Source organism: Bos javanicus, chromosome 17 (assembly GCF_032452875.1).
Source record: "Bos javanicus breed banteng chromosome 17, ARS-OSU_banteng_1.0, whole genome shotgun sequence".
NCBI lineage: Eukaryota > Metazoa > Chordata > Mammalia > Artiodactyla > Bovidae > Bos > Bos javanicus.
The window spans coordinates 72602391-72629698 of record NC_083884.1 but is presented as its reverse complement, the minus strand read 5'-3'; the positions used below and the strand labels follow the sequence as shown (position 1 = coordinate 72629698).

The 27308-nt window shown below is 61.6% G+C and overlaps 1 protein-coding gene across 4 annotated transcripts in view; it reads left to right on the top strand.

Moving 5' to 3' along the window:
* Positions 1 to 26913, top strand: part of MED15 (mediator complex subunit 15) — a 42943-nt gene extending 16030 nt beyond the window's left edge. For 2 of the 4 annotated variants that reach the window (XM_061385619.1, XM_061385622.1), the window contains exons 3-17: positions 9866 to 9917; positions 11121 to 11150; positions 12267 to 12479; positions 17768 to 17976; positions 18658 to 18930; positions 19884 to 19991; positions 23108 to 23244; positions 23324 to 23451; positions 23526 to 23660; positions 23742 to 23805; positions 24521 to 24587; positions 24928 to 25088; positions 25173 to 25339; positions 25648 to 25746; positions 26153 to 26913. In XM_061385619.1, coding sequence (XP_061241603.1) covers positions 9866 to 9917; positions 11121 to 11150; positions 12267 to 12479; positions 17768 to 17976; positions 18658 to 18930; positions 19884 to 19991; positions 23108 to 23244; positions 23324 to 23451; positions 23526 to 23660; positions 23742 to 23805; positions 24521 to 24587; positions 24928 to 25088; positions 25173 to 25339; positions 25648 to 25746; positions 26153 to 26289 — 1980 coding nt within the window. In that variant the 3' untranslated portion in view covers positions 26290 to 26913. The remainder of the gene's footprint in view (positions 1 to 9865; positions 9918 to 11120; positions 11151 to 12266; positions 12480 to 17767; positions 17977 to 18657; positions 18931 to 19883; positions 19992 to 23107; positions 23245 to 23323; positions 23452 to 23525; positions 23661 to 23741; positions 23806 to 24520; positions 24588 to 24927; positions 25089 to 25172; positions 25340 to 25647; positions 25747 to 26152) is intronic. The other 2 variants (XM_061385620.1, XM_061385621.1) reach the window with 2 other exon arrangements.
* Positions 26914 to 27308: the final 395 nt, after the last annotated feature.

The window sequence follows — 27308 nt, the reverse complement described above, 5'->3', positions numbered from 1 at the left end:
GCAGCCATATCGAGCTCTGCTTCACACATTGTACAATTCACCCAGTAGAGTCTGCGGTGCAGCCGTCTTTAGGGCTTCTCAGAGTTGTGCAACCATCACCGTGGTGTGTTTCAGAGGAGTTTCTTTTCTTTCTTTTCCTTGTTTGGTGGCTCCGCTTGGCCTTTGGGATGTCACTTCCCTGACCAGGGATTGAACCCGGGCCCTGGCAGTGAAAGCCCGGAACCCTGACCACTGGGCCCCAGGGTCTCCTAGGGCATTTCCTCAGGAAACTGCGCCCATGAGCCGCATTCCCCGTCCTCCTCAGCCCTGCGCAGCCACCTGCCTGCTTCCTGTTGCTATCGATTTGCCTGTCCTGTACTTTTCATAAGAATGCGATCGTGAAATACAATGCTTCTGTGGCGTCTTAGTAACACATTCTCAGTGTTCATCCACGAGCTGTGTTGTGGCATGCATTCCACTCCTTTTTATTGTCGAATAATGTTCCCCTGCACGGATGCGCCTCATTTCCTTTATCCATCCCTCATTGTCAAAGTTATGGTTTTTCCAGTGGTTATGTATGGATGTGAGAGTTGGACCATAAAGAAGGCTGAGCGCCGAAGAATTGATGCTTTTAAACTGTGGTTTTGGAGAAGGCTCTTGAGAGTCCCTTGGACTGCAAGGAGGCCCAACCAGTCAGTTGTAAAGGAAGTCAGTCCTGAGTATTCATTGGAAGGACTGATGCTGAAGCTCCAATACTCTGGCTACCTGATGCGAAGAGCTGACTCATTAGAAAAGACCTTGATGCTGGGAAAGATTGAAGGTGGGCGGAGAAGGGGACAACAGGAGGAGATGGTTGGATGGCATCACTGACTCAGTGCACGTGAGTTTGAGTAAACCCCGGGAGATGGTGAAGGACAGGGGAGCCTGGCGTGCTGCAGTCCATGGGGTCGCAAAGAGTCGGACACAGCTGAGCAACAGTAAACCCATCAGTTGATGTACATCTGGACTGTTTCTGCTTTCTGGCTGTTACAGTAATGCTAGTCTGAACATTTATGTGCCAGCTTGCCTGGGAACATACGTTTTCATTTCTCTTTGGTATATACCTGGGTAAGAAGTTGCTGGATCAGGTGGTAGTTCTGTTTAACCTTTTGAGGAATTGCCAAATTGTTTTCAAAGCAGCCGAACCATTTTACATTCTCACTGGGGGTGTATTTTGTTCCAGTTTCTCCACTCCTCATCAGCACTTGTTACTGTGTTATTACCTTCACCGTAAGTGTGAAGTGGTGCCTCGCTGTGGCTTTTAAACATGAATTAATTCCTGGCCATGCTGGGCCTTCACTGCTGCTGCCGCCTCTCCTTCGGTGCAGCGAGTCGGGGCGCTCTCTGGCTGTCGTGTGCAGGCCTCTCATCGCGGTGGCCCCGGTCGTGGAGCCTGGGCTTGCCAGCGCGTGGGCTTCCGTGCATGTGGCTCACGGGTTCCAGAGCTCAGGCCCAGTGGTTGCGGCGGCAGGCTTCGTTGCCCTGGAACACCTAGGATCTTAGACCGGGGATGGAACCCATGTCGCCTGCCCTGGCAGGCATGTTCTTAACCACTGAACCACGAGGTAGCCCCCTCATTGTGGTTTTGATTTGCATTCCCAGGTGGTTTACTATGTTTATTGGTCATTTGTATATTTTCTTTAGAGAAATGTTTGTTCAGACCCTTTGTCCATTTTAAAGTTGAGTCATTAGTGTTTCTATTGAAGAGCTCTCCAAGTTTTGGAGGCGCATCTCATGTTGAGTGTGTAATGTGCTGGTGTTTGGGGGATGAGATGAGAGCCTTGGGGTCTTCCTGAACTGTCTCCTTTGGAAACGCTCCCCTTGCTGCCCAGCACTGGTGGCTGTCTATTGCTATCTGAGCAGCTGCCCCAGAGAGCCGTGACCTGGAGCGGCGATGGTGTGTGTCCTGACTCTGGGTCGGGCGGGGGTGGAGTAAACGCCCCTTGCAAGGCCGGGAAGTAGGCACAGCTGCGTGCCCCAGGATGCAGCTGGGGTGGCTCGGGCACACAGCGCCCAGGGGGCTTGCCCAGGCAGTCTCCCACCCGGGGGCCTGTGGTCAGAGCCTGCCATCTTTCCTTCACTTCCTCCCATCTCGCAAAGCAAAAGACATCCAAACACCCAGTTTAACTCTTAACACCTGAATTCCAGCAGGTGGGTCTGCTCTCTGCCTCACAGAGACTGAGGGAAGCAGAAACCACAGGGCCTGGGGGTATGTGATGACAGCTGGCGCACTCTGAAGACGGGGGGGTGCCAGGGCGCCGACCTCTGTGCTGCGTGTGTGAAGCGGCTCATCACAGCCGCGTGCGTGGCTGATGTTTGCTTATCGTCGGGTTGGTTGTTTTGTTTTTCTTGAAGTTCAGGAACTTAATTGGACCATCAGCAGTTCTCATCCACCACAGAGTTTTGAAAGTGGTGACAGGCACGTAGGTAACCAGCCTGGAGAACTTGTTCGGTGGGTCTCCACCACGTTTTCTGGACAGCCGCACACGGATCGGTGTGGGGCGCTCCGCCTCCCTCTGGCCCACAGCTCTGCTGGGCCTGGTGCTGATAACACACGTCAGGGGATCCCCCTTCATGGTGAGTTTCCCGGTTTCTTGGCGTGCCCCAGGGGCATGCTTCTTGAAACCCACTCCACGGGTGCACTTGTGAATGTTAATAGTGTTTTCTCTGGCCGCCACCTCGTTGATGGTGGACCACCCTTCTTTGTGAGAGTTTTTAGATGAGGCTTGTATGTTAAGCACGGCCCAGCTCTCATGCATGGTGTATAGTCCTGGGCACAAGTAGCGTGTCTCTGGTGTGAAGTGTGAGCTCCCCTGGCGGGGGCCAAGGTGAACCCAGGTACCAGGGAGGCCAAGAGTGTTGGGCTTGGGAGGCAGCCTGGAGGCTGCTCAGAGGCGGGCCAGGGCGCGCAGACGTCCCTCTGAGGGGGGCGTGCAGGGCGCGGCCCGGGAGAGGGGTGGTGTGCGCACGGCTGACGGGAGGCCCCGCCTTCTCCAGCCCCGCTTGTGGACGCACAAGCCCACAGTCAGCCTTTGACTGAACCCGAAGACGTCTTCTGCTGTCCTTGTTTGATCAGGGACAGTTATCGGAGGAGAAAAGGACAACTGTATACATCGAAAACTGCAAACGGCGTGAAAAGATCAGCATTTTCCTCGCAGCAGCTGCTGAGACCTGCTAGAAAGGCCTGGGTGTGGCCAGTGGGTGGCAGGGCCAGAGCCTGCCTCCTGCCCTCTGCCGTCTGGGGTGCCGGCTGGGCCTCCTGCCCTCTGCCGTCTGGGGTGCCGGCCGGGCCTCCTGCCCTCTGCCGTCTGGGGTGCTGGCCGGGCCTCCTGCTGCACCCCCCCCGTCAGCAGGCTTGCTAGGTGCTTGCCGCGGTTTTCGGTGGCTCTGTTTCCATGCTGAGAGAGTGCTTTACGAACACCCCGTGCAGTCCGTGGGACTGTCTCCACTTCAGCCGTGAAGAATTGGGTGTGGGCCAGGCGGCGTGGGGGCTGGCTTGCTGACTTTCTCCATCTGAACTTAGTGCTCAGTTTAAACTGGGTAAGGGGCCGCTGCCGTTCGTTACGCTGATCGTTTTTTGTATGTCTGAAATATTTTATGCTGTCTAAAGGTAAGATGTAAAATTATGTGAGCGGCAACACGACACTTGGCAAAGGCCTGGCTGGGCGCACTGGCTCTGGCGCCTGCGCTGCGCACTGACGCGGTTGCAGCACAGGAGCGCTCGCACACAGACTTGGTAGCAGCTGACGGACTGCCCCGCGGAGCTCCAGGGCCTACCCTAGCCGTGTCTGGGACGAGAGCAGCTGCGTTACCGCGTGGTAACACTGAAGTGGGAACCCAGCCGCGCACCGTCCACAGACCTTAACTCGAAGGGATGGAAGATCTAAGAGTTAAACTGCGAGACTCCTAGATGCAGGCATGAGTCTTTGTGACCTCAGGTTAGGCGGTGGCTTCTCACTCAGGCCCCCAAAAGCACAGGCCGCACAGCCTCCATCAGAGCTGAAGCTGTGAGCGGGTGTGCACGGGCACGCGGGCCTGAGTGTGAGCGGGTGTGCACGGGCACGCGGGCCTGAGTGGGAGCGGGTGTGCACGGGCACGCGGGCCTGAGTGCCTCTGAGAACACCACAGCAGTGTTCATTGTCTGTACTCTAGTGCAAAATAAAAGAGTTTAAAGTCAAAAAAACGTAAAAGCTGTTGTGTATCAAAGGACACCGAAGAGGGTAAAGAGGCCTGTGAAGTGGGAGGAAGCACCTGGGAACATGTATCCGAAGAGGGACTGGAGCCCGCAGTGCATAAAGAACCACAGCTCCACGACAAGAGGCCAAACACCCAACTCAGACGCGGGTGAGGAAGGTGGATAGACGCTTCTCTAGAGAAGACAGTCTGATGGCCAAGAAGCTGTGAAAAGATGGCCAGTGTCCCTCGTTGTTAGGGAAAAGCAAATCCAAACCACCGTGAACTGCAGCTTCACGTTCGTGGCGGCGGCAGTAAAAATGGGTGCACACTGCTTCCTCACCTAAGGAGTGCCGTGAGAAGTGGGAGCCGTCAGACGTTGCTGGAAGGAGATCCAGTGAAGCGGCCGCGTGGGCGCACTGGCGACCCCCGAAGTCAAGCAGGCGCCCCGCGCGCCAGGGCGTGCGCGCAGGTACCGGCAACACCACTCACTGCAGCCAGCAAGCGGGGGCCCACGCGCGCACCGCCTGACCCGTGGGGGCCAGGATGCGGGCTGGCCACAGGGTGGGCCGTGCGGCGGGGGAAGCACGGACGGGCGGGCCAGCTCGGCTGGACCTTGGAAGCATCACGATGAGCGCAGGGTCGCAGCCGCCAGAGGGCACGTGTTGTGCGAGGCGTCTGCATAAAGTGCCCGGAGCGGGCTGGTCTAGAGAGACAGGGTGTTTGCTTCCTGTAGCTGCTGGACAGGTTCCCACAGACGGCGGACCTTAGGCTCGTGACTTTGGCCTCGGGGCCCAGGGCTCTCCCCCAGGGGTCATGTTTGCAGCCAGGAGTTGATCAGTCTTACCCGTTTGACCTGTTTGCTGCATGGAGACTTTGGGAGCCTGACGCCCTTTTAAAATGTTGCCCTGTCTCTCTTTTGGCCCAAGTTGACAGGGGCTCTGCTGTATGACACTAACCCTTATGGGCCTCGTGTGTGTGACAGAGCCCCCATCAGACAGGGGGTCCCCACAGACCTTTCATCCCCCGTCCCGGCATCTGTGAGGTGGCCCAGAGGACTCCTCGCGTGCCTCGTCTCCTCGGCCCTGGCACTCTGTCCAGCCACACCCTCAGCCTTCTCTCCAGAGCACGCACAGTGAACCTCCTGGTTTGCATGCTGGTTTTTGGTGTCTCGGACAGCCTGGGAATTTTCCAGACCAGGCCCAGGTTCCTTTCCGCTCGGCCTTTCTCCCCTGGGTTTTTTTCTTCCGTCTCGCGTCTCTCTGTAGGCCAGCCAGCCCTCCCCAACTCTGTTCAATGCCTCACGGGTCCGCCTTCCCCACAGCCCGCGGCCCGCGGCCCGTGCAGCCATATGTTTGCCCAGGGGGTCCGCCTTCCCTGCGGCCCGCGCAGCTAGACGTTTGCCGGGGTGGCAGGGCTTCTCCCTGCTTTCGTTTCCGGTCACGCGTTCTGCTTTCCCCCGAGCCCTCCCCAGAAGTACCTGTAACATTTGCCTCTCTCCCAGCGTCCTGTTTCTTATGCCATCTGTCTTCTCGAAGACGACGTGAGCTTTCTCAGCAGCTCCTTCAGTTCCTCTGCGTCTTCAGTGACAGACTGCTTACCACCGTGTTCCCACCAACAATCTTCCGTGGCCTGGCTCGGTCCTGCCTGCCCCGTGTTTCTTGTGGCCTGGGTGTTGGGCCAGGGGAGCACAGTATGCAGGGGTCTATGCAAGAGTACGTGGGAGGTGGTGCCTCATCGTTGTGTATGTTGTGTGTATTTCTGGGTGTCTTGGTATTCCCACAAGGCCACAGTTGGTCAGGAGTTGGGACAGGAACAGCCTGACTTTTTATGAAGTATCCCATCCATTTACTAGCTAACGATTCCATCATTTAACTGGGCGCTGCAAACTGGTAATCGTCCTGAATCCTGGCTTTTCTTCTACATTTATTAGGTGGAGTTTTCTTGCTAAGAAAGGCTTTCTTTCATCCACTAGGGCGTCTTGGTTGCCTGAAACACAGCCTCTGGGGACCCTCAGGAACCCCTTCCTGTGGAATGGTGGCCCGGGGGTGGAGCGCGGCCGCTCCTCTGCTGCGGTCATGTCATGGGCCCCACTGCCGCCCGCAGGCACGCCCCTGCTCCTGGGGCCCCTGTCACGACCCCCCGTCTTTGGTGGCTTGCTTGCCTCTTAGTTCAGGGTCAGCTGTTGCTCTGAGGAGCCCTTATTCCTGTGGAGGGTAAAATGGTCCTGGCGGCTTGAGTGTGGGCCTGAGGCTGCTCACGGCTTCTTCGCCTGTTGTGGGAGTCCTGAGGAGGCCTATGGTTTTGAAACGACAGCAATCTCAAAACCCCGTGATTTCACATTGATATTTCCAGCTACAGGGTTTTGCTTTCGTTTTAAGCGTGTATCTATTCTCCAGTGTGAATCTCTCGCCTTCTGATGTCGTTGGCATAATTACTTCTTTAAAGGACTTTCAGAATGAACAGACCAGTATCACCGCTAGTATTGGTAGCAAATGACAAAATGTGGGACGATGTTTAGGATTTCTTTACAGCTGTATGTGTCCTTAACATGTACCCCTTTCTCTGAGGATATTTTTGCTTTTTGTTTTTTAAGATGATTGGTCCGAAAAACCTTTTCCATGTGATTCGACACCAACTTGTGTCAACTCATGTGTTGGGTTGATTTTGCATTTTTAAAACTTGAACTTGTTCTTTTGTTGTGGTTTTATCTTCAGTTTGGTAAAAGATTTATATACTTCCAGTGTGAAAGCTGTGTAACGAGGGAGTAGGTCTCCTTTCCAGCCCACTTCCTGGTATCTCTGGGGTTTAATTGTTGATCTGCAGCCTTTCCTGTGCAGATATAAAGCAAACGCGTGTGTTCGGATTCCCGGAGTCTTACACGGAAGTTCTGACAGAGTGGAGCATCTCGTGTGTAGCCTGGGGCGTTGCACCTCAGCCTGAGTGTCCTGCTTCTGCCTCCACTTGGTGAGGGGAGGCGTCCTCCTCCCCGGCCGAGATGTGGACGGGCTACAAGCCGCGTGGGAGCTGCAGGAAGCCACGCCGTGCATCCCTGTGCCCTGTGGCCCCGCCCCCAGCCCGCTGGCAGCCCGCCCCCAGGCGTGGGGGACGTGGGTGGGTCTGCGGGTGCGGCTGCGCTGTGCCCGGTCACACCCAGAGCGAGAACGGGGCAGGGGCCGGTGTGGGGGGGTGGGGGGTGCGCCTTCTCGCCTTTTCGAGGCTGCCCTAGGAAGGGCGCCTTGGAGCAGAAGTGGGCCCGTAACCCGTGTGTCTGCTTGGGGGCCCGGAACTCCCCCCGCTGGGGAGGCCAGTCTGCACGGGGGGTCAGGCAGCCGCCCTGGGGGCTGGAGGGGCGGCCTGTTGGCCCGCGAGGGCTTGACCCACAGGAGCGCTCCATGCCGGCCGCGCCCTGTGCCCCCTTCTCCCGTCGGGCGGTCGCTCTCCTCTCTGTCCCCTCCGGTCCCCAGAGCCTCCGTGGGCAGCCTCAGTGGGCGCGGACTGCGGTGCCCTCTGCCCACCTGGCTCCAGGCACTCGGTCCTGGTTCTGTGCCAGGGGATACACGCCTGGGCCTCCTACTGGTGGCGTTATTTTTACCTGAAGTATGGTTCATTCACACGTGGTTTCTGTCTCTAAGCAAAGTGACTCAGTTACGCACACGCCGTTCTTCCCGCGTCGGTCTCCGTTACCGTGGCCACAGAGCGTTTAGCGCAGCTGCGGGGCTGCGTGCCTCGTTTACACCGTAACAGTGCGCGCCTGCTGAGCCCCGGCTCCCGGTCCATCCCTTCCCCACCCCCACCCCTTGGCAACCACAGGTCTGTCTGTGGTGTGTCTGTGAGTCTGTTTCTACTTCATAGATTAGTTCCTCTGTCATATTTTGGATTCTAGATATAAACGATAGCATGTGGGATTTGTTCTCTCTGTCTGACTTAACTCGGCTCAGTGTGGTCGCCTCTGGGTCCATCCGTGTTGGTCTAGACGGTGCGGTTTCCCCCTCTTCTGCACTGGCGGTCTGTTGTGCGTGCACCATGTCCCCTTTGCCACTCCTCTGCTGATGGGCACTCGGCTGCTCCCCTGTCCTGGCTGCCGTGCAGGGTGCTGGTGTGAGTGCCGGGTCGTGCACCTGTTCGAGTCCTGCTCTCCTCTGGTTGTCCGGGGTGGGACTCCCGGGTCGAGTCCTGCTCTCCCCTGGCTGTCCGGGGCGGGACTCCTGGGTCTAATCGTAGTCCTGTTTTTAGTTTTTTTGAGGACCCTCCACACTGTTCTCCGTGGTAGCTGCACCAGTGTGGGTTCCCATCAGCAGGGTAGGAGGGCTCCCTTTTCTCCACGCCCTCTCCAGCATTTGTTGTTTGTGGATTTTTTAATGAACTGGTTGCTTTGTAACCGGCTTGCTCTTGATTTGGAAGTAGAAAAAGCTCAGCAGATCCTTTTGAGGTTCCTCTGACCCAGAAGTTGGCCTTACAGAGTCAGCTCTCGACCTGGCCGGCTCCCCGTCCCTGGCTCCTCGCCTTGGCCACCTCGTTTCTGAGCTTCCTTTAGCCCGCACTTTCCTTGCTCCCCACTTGCCACCCTGCTGCCCTTCGGGGGCCAGCCTGCTCAGGTGATTTGGGGACTTCTTTCCTCCCAGAAATTGAGGGGCATCAGGAGGGGGCGTGTTGAGCACCCCTTCCTCGCATCCCACCCCTCACTACCTGCCCTGTGGCCTCCTGGGCCTTTCCCCCGTTTTCCTCTGATTCCCCAGCTGAGGACACGCTGGTGGCGGTTTGAGATGGATGAGGGCTGACGTGGTTAGAAGGTGAGTTATGTGTCGAGTCTCAGAGACCCCCTTGGTGTGTCGCCTGAGAGCCGTTCCCTGTGCCCTGCGGTGGGTCCCTGTGACTTAGGAGGGGCTTGAGAGAGCAGGCGGGCCAAAGCTCTGCCCTCTGTCTGCCTCGCAGGGTGGTTCAGCTTCTCTGAAAGAAGAGTTTCCTTACAAACATCCCTTCGTTGCCCCCAGGACAAGCTCACAGTAGTGATTTCCCGGAACGCCCAGGAGTGAGTGTCCTTGGTTACAAAGAGGACAGTCCGTGAAAGGCAGGCCCTGCTGGGCGGAACGCCGGAACCAGGAGGGGCGTGGGCAGGGGCCTTCACCTGCCTCCCTGAGTGGCGCTGCACCCTCTCCCCGACCTCGCAGTGAATTCTCGGGGGCGGGCGGGGCGGGGTGGGGGGTGGCCACCCAGATTTGCATGTAAATACCATGTCAGTAGCGTAACAGCAGCAGGCGTGGGAAAAGCGGAAGTGCTTCTCCAAACAGAGGCGAGACTAGAGCGGCCCTGCCCTCCCGGGCCTGCTTCCGAGGTGCCCTGTGACGCTGGGCAGGCCCTGCTGTGGAAGGGGGGTGTTTGAGGCGCCCCCACCCTTGCAGGGTTGACAGCAGGCTGGAGGAGCAGCGGCTTCTGTTGTCTGGATACCTTCCTGGTTTCTCTTTCTGTCTGCCTTTCTCTGGCCTGGGGGAGCCAAGCTCTGCTGGCCTCTCCCGAGGGATGGATTCCAGAGGAGGCTGAGCTGGATGGATAGACAGACGGCTCAGTTGCCTTCTCTGCCCCCAGGAGGACCTCAGAGGGGCTGGGGTGGGAAGGGTTGTCACTCGCCTCACTTCTGCTCTGAGCTTCAACTGCTTCCTGTTTTTACTTTCAGGACGAATACCTTTCTCTGGTGGCCAGGCTCATTATTCATTTTCGAGATATCCGTAAGTAAAACGTCACATCTGTGGGTGGTGTGATCACCGTGGGAGGGCTGTTTGGACAATGCCAGCTTTCTGGGAGCTTCTTCACGGCTTCGCACCTCGTCCCGTGTTTCCCAGCCTCCCAGAGCTTCAGCCTGGACCCTGCTGGTGTGGCCCGAGGGAGGTGTTAGCGTCCGGGGGTCTGTGCTGGACTGCTCTCGTTGCCTGTCTGTTTGACCTCCCCTCTTCAAGGACTGCTGCTTTGATCTCTAGGCAGTTCCTAAATGCGCAGAGTCCACCCTGGAACACACACTTCCTTCCCTGATATCTGGGTTTTTTTTCTTTGACCCACGGAGGCTGGACCTAACCGTGTTCCCGTCAGGCTGGACGCTTCTGGGGCCAGCTTCCTCAGTACCGCCCGCATCCTGCCCTGGTGAGGCCTGGCCTGCATCCTGGCTTCTCTCGGGGCCGCTCCAGGCTTCCAGCCACAGCGCCTCCTGCCAGCCTGCCGTGTGCGCCCGCAGGAGGCGGCACCTCCCACACAGCCATGTGGGGCGGCTGCTGCTCCACTGTCCCTCACCTCAGATGCAGGGAGACGCCGGGGCCCCGGAGTCCCTGCAGGGCCACTGCGCCCTCCCACACTGACTTCTTAGACTGACTTCACTTTCTTTGCCATATTTGGGGCTGTCCCGTGGTGTTTGGAACAAGAGGAGCCACCACCAGAAGACTGGGGCCTGAGCTGTCTGTCCTGACAAGGGCTCAGCCTGACGGGCTGCAGGGCCCACGTGGGAGCTGGCCCTGGCACTTGCCTTTTCGGGGGTGCCCACGGCGGCCTCGCCCCGGGGGAGGGTGGAACTGCTGTAGCCGCTCCCCGCCAGCGCCAGGGCAGGCTGGATCCAGCTTCTAAGCAGTCTTGGACAGACTCAGTGTCCTCATCCAGAAGACGCGACGCCGCCCCGAGCGGGCTGGAAACAGGGCTCTCAGCCCCCGGCCGCCCTCAGCCTCTCGTGTGCCAGCACTGCCGGCGGCGGGGCACACACGCGCACGTGTTCACACTCAGACGCTGAAGCCCCGAAGTGCATTTTGTCTAGTTTCTAGGCAGAGTCGAGTCAGTGTTAGAAAATGACCTCTGGGCAAATGCTTACTGCACTGACTTAGCGTGGAAATATGTGATTATATAAAACTGTTTACTCTGGTTTCTTTTCTTTTTTCTTCTTTTTAACATAGATAACAAGAAATCTCAAGCATCTGTCAGTGGTAAGAGTTTCTCTTTTCTGAAGTTTTTCCCCACCTCAGCGTGGGCGGCAGGGCCGGGATGCTGGGAGCCGTGGGCGGGGTTGCTCTGTGCTGGGAGGAGCAGGTTCCCAGAGGGACGCCAACCCCCACCCGGCCTCCCCTACCCTCAACGCCAAGCGGCAGCGCCCCCGTCCCATTCCTCGCGGCAGACTCACGTGGCGGCTGGGGCTTGTCTAGACCCTGGAGCTCTCCGGGTGGTAACTCGTGTGCATAGAGGTGCTTTCAGTGCAGTCCTCTCTGGGAACGTTTCCTAGAGAATAGCTGTGAATTCACCTTAAGTTACAAAGTTTCTTTGCAAGCTAAGTTGTCATTATTAATTCCATTTTTTAATTGCAAGGTTTTATCACATGGGAGCCCTGTTGATTTAGCCCAGGTCTCGCTGAGCAAGCTGCCAGTGAAGGGGTTTAGCTGACCCCAGCGCCCCAGGCGGGAGTAGCCGGGGGGGTGCTGGGGGGTGGCAGGGGGCAGGCCGGGGTCGGTGCGCCCGACCAGAGGGCGTCTGGGTTCTGGTGTTGGGCGAGCACCCTGGGGCGCTGGGTTCTGTGGCAGGGTGCTGGCCGGGCCACTCCACCTGTGGGTGGCCATGGGCTGCTGTGACAGAGCCTCGGCTCCTCCCCAGGTACTGGCTGCTGGCCCAGCATCTCAGGCCTTCCCACACTTGTTCTCGGGGCTCTTTCCCGAGAGCTGCTCCTCCGTGGGGTCCTGCCCAGACTTAGCAGAGGTGGGCTTCTGGTGCGCATGGGACTTGTCCCCTCTCTGGGGGGAGACCAGCCCCTAGGCTCTGCTGACTGCAGAAGGGCCCTTGACCCCGTTTTCTCTGGGTGTGCCGCTGTGTCTCACCCCTGGGAGGGGCCTCCATCCAAGAGTGGCGGAGCCCCACAGGCTGGCTCACCCCAGTTCCAGGCCTGCTGTGGGCTGGGCTCCTGCCTGGAGGGGCCCCGGCCACTCAGCGTTTGGGGCACTGAGGGCATCAAGCCTGAGGTGGGAGGAAGTGTGGACTCAGGAAGGCTTCCTGGCCCACAAGCCTAGACCAGGTCGGAGGGCACTGGCCTGAGACACACGCCCTGTGCCCCGCAGACCCCATGAATGCGCTGCAGAGCCTGACGGGCGGGCCCGCCGCAGGAGCTGCCGGCCTCGGCCTTCCTACTCGGGGCCCGGGCCAGGCCCTGGGCGGGATGGGCGGCTTGGGTGCCATGGGCCAGCCAATGCCACTGTCGGGGCAGCCGCCTCCGGGCACCTCTGGGATGGCCCCCCACAACATGGCTGTTGTGTCCACGGCCGCTCCGCAGAGTGAGTACACGGGTGGAGCAGGGGACGCCCAGCCTCTGCCTCCAGGGGGTGGGGGGGGCGGCCTGGGACCCCAGCCCTGGGGCTGTGCTCCGTCTCAGGGCTCCTGCCCCACCCGCTCCGGGGGCAGCGGTGCGCTCCAGGACTGGCCTGGCCCCAGGCCTCGGAGGGTGGGGAGAGAGGCTGCACTGTGCTCCTGGCCCCTCTGGGAGTTGCAGAGGAACCGAGCCCGTGTGCCTCCCCCAGCTCCCACCGTAACACCCTGGCCGTGTCACCAGAGCCTCCACAGGGCCGTGCGCTCAGGCCGACTGCGCTCTGACGCACTCTGGGCGTGCACGTGTGTGGCTCGGGGAGGTCTCGTCAGGTGTGGAAGGGAGTCAGCACACGGAGCCTCCCCGCCAGCCGGCCGTCCTGGCTTCGCCCTTTAGCCCTGAGCCGGGCAGCCGCTCGTCTGTTCTCGGCCTCAGTAATCTCTGGCAAGTGTTGCATCAATGGAATCGTGCGATATTTATGTTTTTGAGACTGTCTTTTTCACTTGGCATAACGCCCTTAGGGCCTCCAGCTTGTGCCTGTCGTTCCTGCCTTCTTACTGCTGAGGAAGGTTCTGGGGCTGCGGTCAATTCATTGACTCAGCCTTGGAGGACAGGCGGGTTGTTTCTCTTTGGGCTGTTAAACTAAAGCCAGTGTGAGCGCTCGCGTTCCGGGCGCTCTGTGCCCACGTGTTTGGCCTCGTGGCCCTCCCGGGAACCCCGGGAACAGGGCCGCCATGGCCCCGGTGCGCGGTTCTCTGCCCGTGTGCTCCGTAAGGTCCCCTCACTTCTCCGAGGCCGGCCACACCCTCACGCCCCTAGCCACCCCCACCCGCAGAGCTTCATTTTTTCTCCTTACTGAGTCCTGCCTTGTGACACCTGGCTCCCTGCTTGGCTCTTCATCTTGAGCTCCACGTCCCCTCTCGTCAGCACAGGCGCACACAGGGCGGCCTTCAGAAGGCTGCTCTGCCTCCTTTTCATGTACTACTCTGGTATATGATTGAATTTCTCTTTTTCACAAACTTAGATTTTATAATAAAACACAGTTTTGAATTGGATGAGCTTAGTGTGAGTTGCAGTCTCACTCCCGAGACTGTCGGCCCAGCGGGGAAGTGCTGGTGCCAGCCTGCACCCTCCCTGGCCCGACCTTGGCCACGTCCTGCGTCGGCCCCTGAGGGGCCCGGAGGGCGTTCTGTGGCCTCTGCCCTCGTGTCTCACTGCTGCCCCCGCAGAACCCCCTGTGACCTCTGGGGCCTGGTCTGCCTGAGGCAGGTGTGTGCCTGAGGGCACTTGCCACCCTTTTTCACACCTCCAAACGCTGCCATGGAATTCAGGCTGCTCAGGCCCTAGTGCCATGCCCCAGAGTGTAGGCCCTGGGTCCAGGGTTTGACCAGGGCACCCAAAGGCAGTCCACAGCCCACTAGGCACCTCCTGGTGGCCTGGGTTAGTGACAGGGAACACCCTGCAACTGGGTGAGGCTGGGCTTTTAGACTCTGCATATTTTTGTTCCTCGAAGAGTTTTATGTCGTGTGTTTGAGACCAACTTTAAAAATCAGCCTTGTTTCCTGATTTTTGGACTCTGGGTGCCTAGGAGCCCTGGCCCCGGCTGACTGGGTCCTGGGTGGCCTGTGTTTGGGCTGCGGGGTCTGTCCAGGCAGGATGGGTATGGCGCCCTTGGCATCCCCAGCTGCGCTGGAGACAGGGCTGGACTGGAGGGGAGTCTCCAGGGCAGGCGGTGTGCGCGGTCAGCAGGCTTGGAGGGAAGCAGGCTCGCCTCCCGGAGGAGCAGAGACGGTAACGAGCTGTGGAGATCTCCAGGGCTGTAGCTTTGTTAGGTGTCAGCGCAGGTGCGGAAGGAGGTGGGGTCTGAACTTCAAGGGAATGAGTGCTGTGACACTGTGTCGGGAGTGGCCGAGCAGAGGTGACCCGTAACCACAGAGAGCCTGTAGGTGTGAGAGTGACTGGGAGAGGAAAGTGGGTGAATAAAAGGCTAGTTACAGCCGGAGAAAGAGCTTGTGGACTGGAAGGTGCGTTTGAAGGCGTTACCCAGAATGGAGCTTAGAGCAGAGGCCTTGGGAGCAGGAGGCTGAGAAGCGGAGGCTGAAGTCAGAAGTGCGGCTGGCATCACAGGGCGGCCCAGAGCAGAGGGGGCGAGGGGGTGGCTGCCAGGGAGCCCAGGGCTCCATGCAGGTTCCACGGGCACCACACCCCAGCCAGCCCGTGCGCCACAGGACACCAGAGGCCAGAAGGCAGTCTCGACAGCTGTCTGTCAAGGCAGGAGCGCGCGGCAGACTCAGGGATGGAGTCACAAGCCCCTTGGGGTGTTAGCGCCCCAGGTGCAGAGCCGCCAGCAGAGCCAAGGAGGCTTCCCTGGAAGGGAAGTGAACACACAGGCATGCTTGCTTTCCCTCACCACCGTCTCTGACCTCTCAGACCATCCTTCCCAAGACACCAGGTCTAAATGGGAGAAGCAGCAACTTCCACACAAGGGTATCCACAGGCGTACGTCTAAGCCAGTGACTCTCGGCAGCTCTGCACCCTGAGGGCTGTCTGCAGTGTGGGACGGGTGGGCTGTCGCAGCTTGTACGGGCAGGCTCCTGGTGTCCGACGGGCAGAGACCAGAGGTGGTGCTGGGTGTCTTCCGTGTCCGGGGCGGCCCCCAGCACAGCGTGCTCTGGCCTTGTGTCAGGAGGGGCACAGCGGGGCATCCTTTCTGTAAACAGAGATTGCCTCCGTGCCACGGCCCTCGGAGCTGCCCTCCACAGGTCCCCGGTCTGTGATAGATCGCTGCATCCGGAGCCAGCATGGGTGCCTCCTGTAGCCGGGGAGACAGATGCAGAGCAGCAGAGCCGGGGCCCCGTCGAGCTCCCGAGGCTGTACCCTGGCCGCTTTTCTGCCCTGCCTCTTCCCGCAGGCCCGCTCTGTGAGCGTCAGACAGATGGGCACCGAGCCAAGCTGAGTCAGCAGCGGGGGCAGCACGGGCCCAGGTCTGTCGTGTGCGTGGAAAAACCTCCTTTAAAAATATTTAGAGAGGAGTCCAAGGTCCTTATATTTAGGCAAGAGGTTTAAGTATGGATAAACTTTATACTTTTTAAAATTAACTATAATAATTGTAAGAGTTGTTGCTAAAACAATAGAAGTAGTTTGTCAATTCCATATCAATAGGAAAAGCTGGAATGAGATTGACACTACAAAAACCCAGACAACATTTAAAAATCAACGCAAGCATCCAACAAAATAGAATTCAGAAGAGGAAGAGACTGTATATGTCAGTTATATGTCAGTAAAGCTGAGAGACTTAGAAGGGGAAAGGCAGACGTAGGTAAGTTGAAAACTATAGGTAATCGCTGTGAATGTGAAGAGAGAGGCTTTCCTGCTGAGGCTGGATGGAAACGAGAGGGGAGGGTACAGCTCCTTAATCCCGACAGGAGAGCCCTGAGATACATGCCGCAGAAGACTTCAGACAAAGATGCGGTGGGCCAGTCTCCTCCCAGAGAGTTAACCAGACAAAAGTGATCAACTGGGAGAACCGAAGGGTGTGGTGGGAAGCATGCTCAGGAAGGGGTCTGCGTGGCCGTGCTCCACACGCCGACGCTTTCAGCTGTGCCTGCTGTGTGCTTCATCCAGCATTCACAGTGGCCGTGTCACTAGAGACGGGGTCATCTTGGCAGCTGCTGAGGGCTGGCACGAGCGCCTGTGGTGTCCGAGCTGCGCCAGGTCGTGACCACAGGGCTGGCCAAACCTCGCCTGGGGAGAAAACGGTGTAGAGCTTAAACCAGATGCTCAGACGGGCACACGTCTTCCTGCGTTAGGACGTTCTAGTTCTCCACGGTGCCACTGTTGCAGGAGATTGGACAAAGGGACAGAGTGCCCGTGCCCCGCCTCTTCATCTTTACTGGGTCGCTCAGTGGTAAAGAATCTGCCTGTCAAGCAGGAGACACAGCTTCCACCCCCTGGAGCAGTAAGTGGCGACCCACTCCAGTGTTCTTCCCTGGAGAATTCCATAGACAGAGGAGCCTGGAGGGCTACGGTCCATGGGGTCACAAGAGAGTCAGGTGGGACTTTGTGACTAGAGAACAACAAAGTTCACGCACCCTTTTTTGCGCTCTGGGAGTACAGTGTTCAGGAGATTCATGAAGGTTCGTGGCTTCAAACTTGAAACATTTTCATCACCTGGAAAGAGACTGCGTCACTGAAAATCTTGTGAATGATTATTCCTTTTTACTTTTTTGGCTGTGCCACGCATTGCGTGGGATCTTACTTCCCCAACCAGAGATCAGACCCACATCCCTTGCAGGGGAAGGTGCAGAGTCTTAACCACTGGACCACCAGGGGTGTGTCTGACCGGTGGCTTTTATCAGCATTATTTTTAACCACCATAAAGTGGACACAACCCAGATGTCCATCAGCTGATGGATAGGTAACACAAAATGTGGGGAACCCATATAGTGGAGTACTGTCTGGCCCCAAAGAGAAAGGGAATACGGATCTGAGGTACAGCACGGGTGAGCCTCATAAATGCAGCGCTGAGGGAAGGAGCCGGTCACAAAAGGCCCCAGTGTGTCCAGAGCCGGGGGCTCCATCGAGGCAGGAAGCAGATAGGTGGCGCCGTACTGGGCCTCCTGGTTGGCGTGTTCCCTCCTGCCCCTTCATTACAGTAGAGTGGATCCAGTTACTACAGAGTAGATTGGGTTCCTGTGGAGTGGATCAGGTTTCTGTCGACTGGATCACAGTTACTGTGGAGTGGATCAGGTTCCTGTAGAGTGGATCACAGTTACTGAGGAGTGGATTGGGTCCTTGTAGAGTAGATCATAGTTACTGAGGAGTGGATCGGGTCCCTGTAGAGTGGATCACAGTTATTGAGGAGTGGATCAGGTCCCTGTAGAGTGAATCACAGTTTCTGAGGAGTGGATCGGGTCCCTGTAGAGTGGATCACAGTTATTGAGGAGTGGATCAGGTCCCTGTAGAGTGAATCACAGTTTCTGAGGAGTGGAACGGGTCCCTGTAGAGTGGATCACAGTTATTGAGGAGTGGATCAGGTCCCTGTAGAGTGGATCACAGTTTCTGAGGAGTGGATCAGGTCCCTGTAGAGTGAATCACAGTTACTGAGGAGTGGATCGGGTCCCTGTAGAGTGGACTGCAGTTACTGTAGAGTGGATGTTGGTGCTAAGTGCTGGCCTTGGCACCCGTCCCTCCCGTGCTGGCGGGGGTGCGCCTCCCCCAGCTGCACCCGGGACAAGCGCCCCACCCGTCTGTCTCCAGCCCAGCTGCAGCTCCAGCAGGTGGCGCTGCAGCAGCAGCAGCAGCAGTTCCAGGCGCAGCAGCAGGTGGCGCTGCAGCAGCAGCAGCAGCAGCAGCAGTTCCAGGCGCAGCAGAGCGCCATGCAGCAGCAGTTCCAGGCGGCCGTGCAGCAGCAGCAGCTCCAGCAGCAGCAGCACCTGATCAAGCTGCACCAGCAGAACCAGCAGCAGGTGCCGGCCTCGAGCCCCCGAGCCCGGGCGGGGGGCTCCTGGATGCAGGCGGCCACGGCGAGGCAACCCTCGCCGGGAAGGCTGGCCAGGGCCGCGGGTCCTCTGAGCACGTCCAGGCCTCCTGTCCGCCCTGTCCCTGAGAGTTCTGGTGTCTGGACGCCGCACTCGTCGTCCCATGCGGGTGGCTGTGTCACAGGAAAAGCGCTTCTCTCGCATGTGATCTCAGTCAGTGTCCCGACGGGCTAAGCGTGTCCCGCTCCAGCCTGTTGTAGGTGGGGGAGGGAAGCCCCAAAGGACCCACCCTTGGCCACCTGCTCCCGGCCTGGGCTTGCGCCTCCTTTCCCACAGCCCCTCTCCCGGGCTGACGGGGTCTTCAGGCCCATCTCTCCCCCTCATCCTGAAGCTGGCCCTGTGCCCACTTTCGGGGCCACACAGGCAGCCCTGGAAGGGGCTCCCGAGGTCTGTGGTCAGCCGAGCGTTGCCCAGCTTCTCTGGGGCTGTACCTACACCTGACCCCTTACCACGCCCTCTGGACCCCTCCCTGGACCCTGCCTTTGTCCCCTCAGGCTTCAGACGGGCCAGTGTCCGTGGCCAGGGCCCTGTGACGCTGGGAGTCCCTCTGCCCCCGGGAGCACTGCTGGGCCAGGCCACAAGCTGATGGGGTTGCTTATTCTGCCCCAGATGCAGCAGCAGCAACTACAGCGCATGGCACAGCTGCAACTGCAGCAGCAGCAGCAGCAGCAGCAGGCTCTCCAGGCCCAGCCGCCCATCCAGCAGCCGCCGCTGCAGCAGCCCCCGCCCCCGCCCTCGCAGGCCCTGCCTCAGCAGCTGCAGCCCCCGCAGCACCACCAGGCCCCGCCGCAGCCCCCGCCACAGTCACAGCCACAGCCTTTGGTGTCACAGGCTCCAGCCCTCCCGGGGCAGATGCTGTACACCCAGCCGCAGCTGAAACTGGTGAGTAGCCGGTGTCACGCGGCCGGGGCCCTCCTCCCAGTGTCCCCAGGGCTGTGGATGGCAGGCCCTCTTCCGGCACCAGGACTCACCCTGGCACCCCCGCCCTGGCCCCCACGTGCCGCTCAGCAAAGGAGCGTGCATCCCACCAGCTGCCGCACCCCATGGCAATGCCCTTCCTGCCAGGAGGCACCTTGTCTTCCAAGCATCCTGGCTGATTTGGTGGAGGCCAAGGGCATCGTAAGGTTGTGGGTGAGAAGGTGGATGGCAGCACCTGCATTCTCACTGTGGCGGAGGGCATGCCACCTGCCCGGCCCACGACCACTCGGGGTTCTGTCCTGAGCAGAGGTTGTGACAGTGTTTTTGAGGAAGGCGTAAGATATTATCTTGTCATGCACCTGTGCAAAAACAGATCCGTGTCTGTAAATGGGGACATCACAGGGAAGACAGCATCGTACCCAGTCGGGGACGTTTGCTGTGCCAGGAGCCATCTTAACGTGTTTTTCGGCTTGCTTCTTGCTTTTTGCCTTTTCTCTTCGCCTTTCGCTGGGTGAGGTGGTGCAAAGCTGCACCTGAACCATGAGGTGGGCGACTCGGAGGCCCCCAGGCACAGGCTGCAGGGCTGGGGGTCCTGAGCAGGGTCCCGTCAGCAGGAGCCCTCTGGCCTAGGTTCTTCCGAGGAGTCGGGGCTGCGAGCAGGGCTCTCGGGGCCGTCAGCGCCCTGGGCTCGCCGCAGCAGCTGCTGGTGGTGTGGTGTGGTGGCCCGTTGGGGCAGACTTCTCATTGGAGTCAGGGAGGCAGGGCTCCACTCTACCGACTCAGAGCCAGGCTGCATGGGCACTGCCAGTGAGCCCCAGGTGAGGGTTGACTGGTAGCGGACGTCAGCCGGGGAAGCGGCAGGAGCCCCTCCTCGGCCCTGGCCTGGTGGCTGCAGGTCGCTGCTCCTCCCTCCGCAGGTCCGGGCTCCAATGGTCGTCCAGCAGCCACAGGTGCAGCCCCAGGTCCCGCCGCAGACAGCAGTGCCCACGGCCCAGGCCTCGCAGATAGTGGGTCCCGGAGTCCAGGTGAGGGCCCTGCGCCCAGGCTCTGGGGGCATCAGCCAGTGCCCGTCACCCGTGGACAGCGGGCTTCTGGCTGGATCGGGCCGGTCCCGGGGTCCTCGGGGCAGCTCCGCCGGTGTGTCTGGGTTTGAGCTGCACAGGGCACGTGCCATGCCCACCCCACACCGCCCCAGGTCTTCCCTCTTACCTCCTTCCCCAGCGTGTGATGGGGTGGGGGGCGGGGGCCACGTGCTCTCTTCCCGCCTCAGCTCTGAGCATGGAGGTGGGGGCCGTTGCTCCAGAGACCAGGAGGCGTCCTCCATCAGTCAGCCCTGACTTCCGGGACTCACCCCTGGGTGCCCACCCCCTGCACATCGATGTCTATGGACGGAAGGGCCTCCCGGCCTTGCCCAGGAGCAGCCACAGTCTCTTTGGTGTCTGGGGTGGGGGCCAGGCCTTGTGACTTCTCCACAGGCCCCCTCGCTCCCCAGCCTGTGTCCAGTCGTGGTCTTGCTTCTTCTTGTCTCCCGCCCACAGCGGCTCAGGAGGGCGTTGACTCAGCAGGTGTGCCGTGGTGAGACCCGTGCGCCCACGGGCTTCTGCGCCACCCCCCCCGGTGGCCGTGTCAGCCGAGCGCCGTGTTTGGGCCGGGATGCCGCGTATCCCTTAGCGTCCAGCCTGGCCCTGTGGCTCGAGTCTGGGGGAGTGTGCTGATGGGGTTCCCACAGCCTTTGGAGGGGCTCTGTGACCCCCCCGTCCTCCTCGGCTCACCCACACGTGACCTCGTGTGAAGCAGACTGCCAGCATCACCTCTGCAGCCAGGGCAGGACTGCGGGCCCCGTGTGCCCACATCAGCCACTTCCTCTGCCACCACTCTGTCCAGGCCTCGTCCGCAGGCCTCCTGGGGCTCCCTGCTCTCAGGGTGCGCTCCGTTCCCCTTCCCAGCGGTCACGCCGCCTTTGCTTCTGCTGGAGTTTGGTGCGGCCTGCGTGGCACTTGGTCGTTTCGAGGGGGGCGTGGATTTGTGACCTGTCCCAGCAGAGAGCTGACGGCAGAGCTCAGGTGGGGGCAGAGCTCAGGTGGGACGTGGGGTGCAGCAGTGGGGAGGGGCGGGGTCACCCCTCCTCCCGCAGGGTTTGGAGTTCTGAGGATTGGCCTTCAGGATAGGGGGCGTGCCCATGGCCTGCCTGCGATGGAGGCCAGCCTGGGTGTCTACGCCCAGGGCTCCCAGGTCTGCCCCCCGGGTGGGGCACTCGTGGGGCCTGGTGGGCTGGCCTCGCTTCACGCTCGTCTAGCAGCGGTGGGTGTGAGAAGAGCCCTGGGGGAATCTCTGCTTCCTCAGCCCTTCTTTGCAGCCTCGGTGGTAGCAGTGCACAAGACCCAACACTAGGAAGTCAGCGTGGGTGGGGGAGGAGGGGCTGAGGGGCAGGCAGGAAGCTCGGGTGGGAGCCCGTTTGGTGGCCTTTCTTTCCTCCTCACGTTTCCGCAAAAGTCAGGCTCTCCTGGACGCCGTCCCCAGGGCCACGTCGCCGCTCGTGGCTGTGGACCTTTCCTCTGGAGCGGGTCCTGCCGCCCCCGTCCCCATCTGGTTCTCGGGTCTGGAGGAATTTACTGTTAGCAGTAGTGGGTGGCGCTTCTTGGAGTGACTCCGGGGCACTTGGGGCTTCGGTCGTACCAGCCCCGGCTGGAGCCTGGGACCCGGGTGTCTGAGGACGACCGGGCACCCATCTGGACGCCTGGCTCTGGCGGTAACTCCAGAGAGGAGAGCATCCTGGGGGCCACGGACTAGGACCCAGGAGCACTCCCCTCCCGCACAGACCGCCCCGCCCCTCCTCCAGCCCTGTCCCGCCCCTCCAGCCCCGCCTGCGGGGCGGGTGTTTTGATTTCCAGGCATCAGGCTGCCTCCTGGAGCCTGCCTGGGCGGGCTTCGTTTGGCTTCATCCTAACGGTTTTGAGCGCAGGCAGGCCCAGCTCTCCAGGGACCAGCCTAGGGCCTCAGACCCCAGACTGAGAGCTCTCATCAGGGCAAGCCAGGCCAGCCTTGATGCCTCCAGAGGTGCAGTTGACGAGGAGGGGGCTGTCAGCTCGTGCTGGGACGCGGGGGGCAGTGGGAGGCTGCAGTCGTCCAGGGAAAGGTGGGCAGAGGTGGAGGGGCCTGGGCCAGGCCGTGCTGGGGGAGCGGGCGGGGAGGGTGGCCTCGGGCAGTCTGGTGGGGTCTGGGCTCCTGTGAGTGCTCCTCCGTCTTCCCTGACTCAACAGCCACCAGGCAGAGTGGCCCTCAGCCGGCATTCGCGGCGCCAGGTGAAGAGTGCAGGCCAGGCCTGCAGAGTGCGGCGGGTGGGCTGGAGGGCGGCTGGGAGCTGCCTCCAGGGAGACGCTCGGCACACAGGAGGTGGCCGCAGTGTTGCGGACGCCCTGAGCGAAGCCAGCAGGGCCTGTGGAAGCGTCCCGTGTGGTGAGGGGCCAGGCTCTGTGCACTCTGCAGGCTCTGCTCGAGGCCGCTCTGGGGGCCCATTCCAGGGCCTGGTGGGCCGCTGTCTGCCCGGCCGGGACTAGCACGTGTCTGGGCAGAAAGCGGTCTGCACATGCTCGCATTCCTAGTCCTGGGCGTGTGACCGCCTCCCTCGGTGTTCACAGACAGACGTGGTGGCGTCCTAGTGGGAGAGTGGGGTGGGAACCCGCTGCCTCCGCGCGACGAAGGCTGCAGGGAGAGGGTGACCCTGAGCGCTCTGCGCTCTCTGCTTGTGGCAGGGGTTGCTCGGCTGCCAGACTGTAGCTCTGGCCTGGGCGCTGGCAAGGGAGACACGGGGCGACGGCATGGCACAGCCTCCGCACTGCCCTGCTGCCCGGCTTGTCCTTGCGGCCCAAGGGGTCACGGAGGCTTTGGGAGGTCAGCCCACCCATCACTGTCTGTGGCCCTCGCTGGCCTCCCCTGCCCACAGGCTCCCGCACGCACAAGGCGGGGGCCTGGCACACCGTGTCCCCACTCAAGCCTCAGCCTCTGCCAGCCCAGGGCCAGCCCTGCTGCCAGCGCGCGGGCCACGTGTGTGGCGGGGCGCACTGCGTGGGTGTTTGAGAGGCGGTGGCAGAGGGGCCGCGGGGGTGCGCAGGGCGGCTCAGCAGGCGCGCCCTCCCCGCAGGTCAGCCAGAGCAGCCTCACCGTGCTGTCGTCGCCGTCGCCGGGCCAGCAGGTGCACACCCCGCAGTCGATGCCGCCTCCCCCGCAGCCATCCCCGCAGCCTGGCCCGCCCAGCTCACAGCCCAACTCCAACGTCAGGTAGGCCCGGCCCCACCCCTCCAGTCCGCCCTGGCCCCGCCGCGCCCCCTGCCCGGCTCACCTGTCTCCTCTCTGCCAGCTCCGGCCCCGCCCCGTCCCCCAGCAGCTTCCTGCCCAGCCCCTCTCCACAGCCTTCCCAGAGCCCAGTGACGGCGCGCACCCCGCAGAACTTCAGCGTCCCCTCCCCAGGACCACTGAACACCCCCGGTAAGTGGGGCTCGGGTCGGGCCCAGCCACGCCCTCCATGGGCCGGGCCACGCTCACCAGGCCGTGTCCTGTAGTGAACCCCAGCTCCGTCATGAGCCCCGCGGGCTCCAGCCAGGCCGAGGAGCAGCAGTACCTGGACAAGCTGAAGCAGCTGTCCAAGTACATCGAGCCGCTGCGCCGCATGATCAACAAGATCGACAAGAACGAAGGTGGGCCTGTGGGCCAGCGGGCTAGGCAGGGTGGGGCAGGGCAGGGACCCCGGCCCGTCTGAGGATCCGCTTCTTCCCCAGACAGGAAAAAGGACCTGAGTAAGATGAAGAGCCTGCTGGACATCCTGACGGACCCCTCCAAACGGTGAGCCTTGGCGCCCAGCCTGTGGGGACAGGGCTGCTCCCACCACTCACAGAGGGTCCTACCCCATGGCCCTCACGGCCCTCTTGCTGGCCTGGCCCCCAACGTGCGGGTGGCCTTGGGCTGGAGACGGCGCTAGTGCCCACGCGTGCAGAAAGGGCGCTGATCTCACAGGCGCTGGCTGTGGGAGGGACCGGACCATCTGAGAGGGGCTCGAAGGCAGGGCCACGCCCTCACATCCCTTGCTTCTCCCACGGGCCACAGAGCTGCTGAGGCCAGAGCTCGGCCAGCACCCCCCTGCAGGTGGCCTGGCCTGGGACCCTGCCCTCTCCTGGAGCCTTTGGCTCAGGCGAGGCCCCCTTCTGGAACATCCTCCCTGTTCTGCTCACATGGGCAGAACGCTGGGCACTGAGGGGCCCTGTGGGAGGTGGACGGCCCTCTGGCCTCTCAAAGTAGTCGGGTGGGGCCAGGGGCCTGGCCTGCATCCTCCCTTGGCCCATCACGGTGTGCCTTGTCCTGTGCGTGGGGCCGCCCTGCCTCAGACTTCGGGCCTGGGAACAGCGCGTGGGCTGGCGGGCTCCTGGGAGTGGTGCCGGTGGCCCAGGCCCCAGCCCGCTCCGTCCAGAGAAGGCCAGACTGTCCGTGGCTGGGCAGAGACCTGGGAGCTCTCGGCTCCCCGTCCCCCACACAGAGGGCCAGCCCCGTCGTCCTCCCTCAGGTGCCCGCTGAAGACGCTGCAGAAATGTGAGATCGCCCTGGAGAAGCTTAAGAATGACATGGCGGTGGTGAGTGGGCTGCCGTGCCTGGCGCTGTTCGTAGGGTCGTGGGCATCCCTGGTGGTCAGGGCTCACCACGGTCTAACCACGAGCTGGAGCCTGCAGCCTGAGGGGGCGGGGGCCGTACCCGGTGCAGTGGGCTGAGGTGAGGACGTGATGGGAAGCTCTGGCTGCGGCTCGCAGTGCACGGCTCTCGTGGCCCACGGGCCTGGCCGGGCTGCCGTGGAGTGTCCGGGCCCGCCCGCCCCGTCTGTGGTGTGGAGCTTGTGCGGAAGCCAGGAAGGCCGGCTGGGCGAGGACGAGGGCCGGGGTCCACGAGTGGGCTGCTGACCCCACCGTCCTGCTGCAGCCCACGCCCCCGCCGCCCCCAGTGCCCCCCACCAAGCAGCAGTACCTGTGCCAGCCGCTCCTGGATGCTGTTCTGGCCAACATCCGCTCACCCGTCTTCAACCACTCCCTGTACCGCACGTTCGTGCCGGCCATGACGGCCATCCACGGCCCGCCCATCACGTGCGTACCCGCGGGGCTTGGTGGGCGGCCAGGCCAGGCCAGGCCGTGGCCCAGCCAGGGGGTCAGCATGGCTGCCTCCTCCAGGGCCCCGGTGGTGTCCACCCGAAAGCGGAAGTTTGAAGAGGATGAGCGGCAGACCATCCCCAACGTGCTCCAGGGGGAGGTGGCGCGGCTGGACCCCAAGTTCCTGGTGAACTTAGATCCTTCGCACTGCAGCAGCAACGGCGCCGTCCACCTGATATGCAAGCTGGGTGAGCGCCGGGCCGGGCTGGCGGGACGCCTGCTCGCCCAGCCCCGCCCTCCTGGAATCTGCCCGCTGTCTTCTGTGCCCACGCGTGAGAGCAGGCGCACTTGCCTGGGGGCGGGCCCTGAGCCTGCCTGCTCTCATCCCTGCCCCCACCCCGGGCACGGAAGCCCCTTCCCTCCCGTCCAGCTGCAGCTCCGGGTCTCTGAGGAGACGGGAAGCGCGGGAGTCAGTGCCTGGGCTCCGCACTGGCCTCTGCAGGGCCTCCAGGCCTGGTGGGCGCTGCCGGGTCACAGGTGCCCCCGTGTGTTGCAGATGACAAGGATCTCCCCAGCGTGCCGCCGCTGGAGCTCAGCGTGCCTGCCGACTACCCCGCCCAGAGCCCGCTGTGGATCAATCGGCAGTGGCAGTACGGTGGGTGACCGGGGGGCAGGCACCCGGCGTTCCTCCACGAGCCCCCGCCCTCCTGCCCTCTTCCTCGGTGGACGGAGCAGGTGGCCACGCAGGCCCACGGGGAGGGGAGGCTCCCTGCCCACCACACCCCTGCAGTGCTGAACAGCCGGCTCAGGGCTGAGGCTGTCCCAGCAGCCCCGTGGGTCTCCGTGAGGCTCCTGAGGACCCATCTGCAGGACAGGCCCCGGGAGCACCCCATTGGTGGAGACGTTTCTCCCCGGGCTCAGGGCTGGCCTGTAGAGGACCAGGCCCTGAGGGCAGTCCCCGGTCCAGCTGTCCGCTGGCGTATGGGAGCTGGCACCCAGGCCCCGGGCTGGGGAGGGCAGCGGGGGTCCTGGCAGAGGCTCACGGCCGCCCTTCTCTGCAGACGCCAACCCCTTCCTGCAGTCCGTGCACCAGTGCATGACCTCGCGGCTGCTGCAGCTCCCTGACAAGCACTCGGTCACGGCCCTGCTCAACACTTGGGCCCAGAGTGTCCACCAGGCCTGCCTCTCAGCCGCGTAGCCGCACCGCCGCTGCATGTCCGGCTTCCGCCCTCCAGGGGCCACGGGGCAGCTGGCAGCCTCCTCGGCCCCATGTCAGACGTTCACAATGCTGGCTTCCTTAGAGAGCCTGGACCTCGGTTAGCTCTTCTGCTTTCCCTCCGCCTCGGGACCAGCTACAGGCTTCCATGTGTGGAGAGGCCCCGGCCACACCCCGGCCCTGCGCTCGTGGGCTGCTGTCCCCTGCAGGGCCCATGTCTACTTGGCGTGAGCCTTGTGTGTGTGTGCCGGAAAGCCTTCTGCTGTTTCCCAGGGGGCGTGCAGGACATAGGAGACCCTGAAGATGCACGCAGAGCTCCCTGACCGCAATTCGGGTTCAGGGTGGCCACGGGGAGCCCTGGGGTCGGGCGCTGGCTGCAGGGCCCTGCCACCACCGGGGCCTCACACCTCGCCACCCCCTGCCGCCAGGCCTGGAGCCCGCTTGGGTCAGGATGCTGTTCTTGGACCCAGCGTTCTGAGAGACTGAGGGCTCCTGCCAGGGCGTTGGGCAGCTGGCCCTCGCTGATGAGAGGTTCCCTCTTTTTGTATGTGCATTACCGTGTCTTCTGTGGTTCTTATAATAAATTTATCATTCCTGTGTTTGTCATGAATTTGTCACTGTGTCTCCCCACCCCCCCCACCCCCTGTGAGCCCGGGGCCCTCTGTCCAGTGAGGGGCGCTGTCGGGGCGGAGCAAGGTCCCCCACTGTGGAGGGGGGACGCCCAGACTCCGTGGGGCTGGGAGGACTGTCCTGCCAGGCAGGGGTCCGAGCCGAAGCTGTCAGTCTGGCAGACAAGGGTGTCCTGCGGCCATTGCCGGGCAGGCCAGCATCCTGGGGGGGACCTTGCCCCGCAGCCATGGCCCCAGCCCTTGGTGGAGGAAGGTGGGCCGGGCAGGGCCGCTCACCAGCTGTCTGTGCCGGTGCACACAGGACGGGGTCTCGCTCGGATGCCTGGAAGGCAGCCCCCTGAGCCCTGGGAGGAGCGTGCGGGCGGTGTCTGA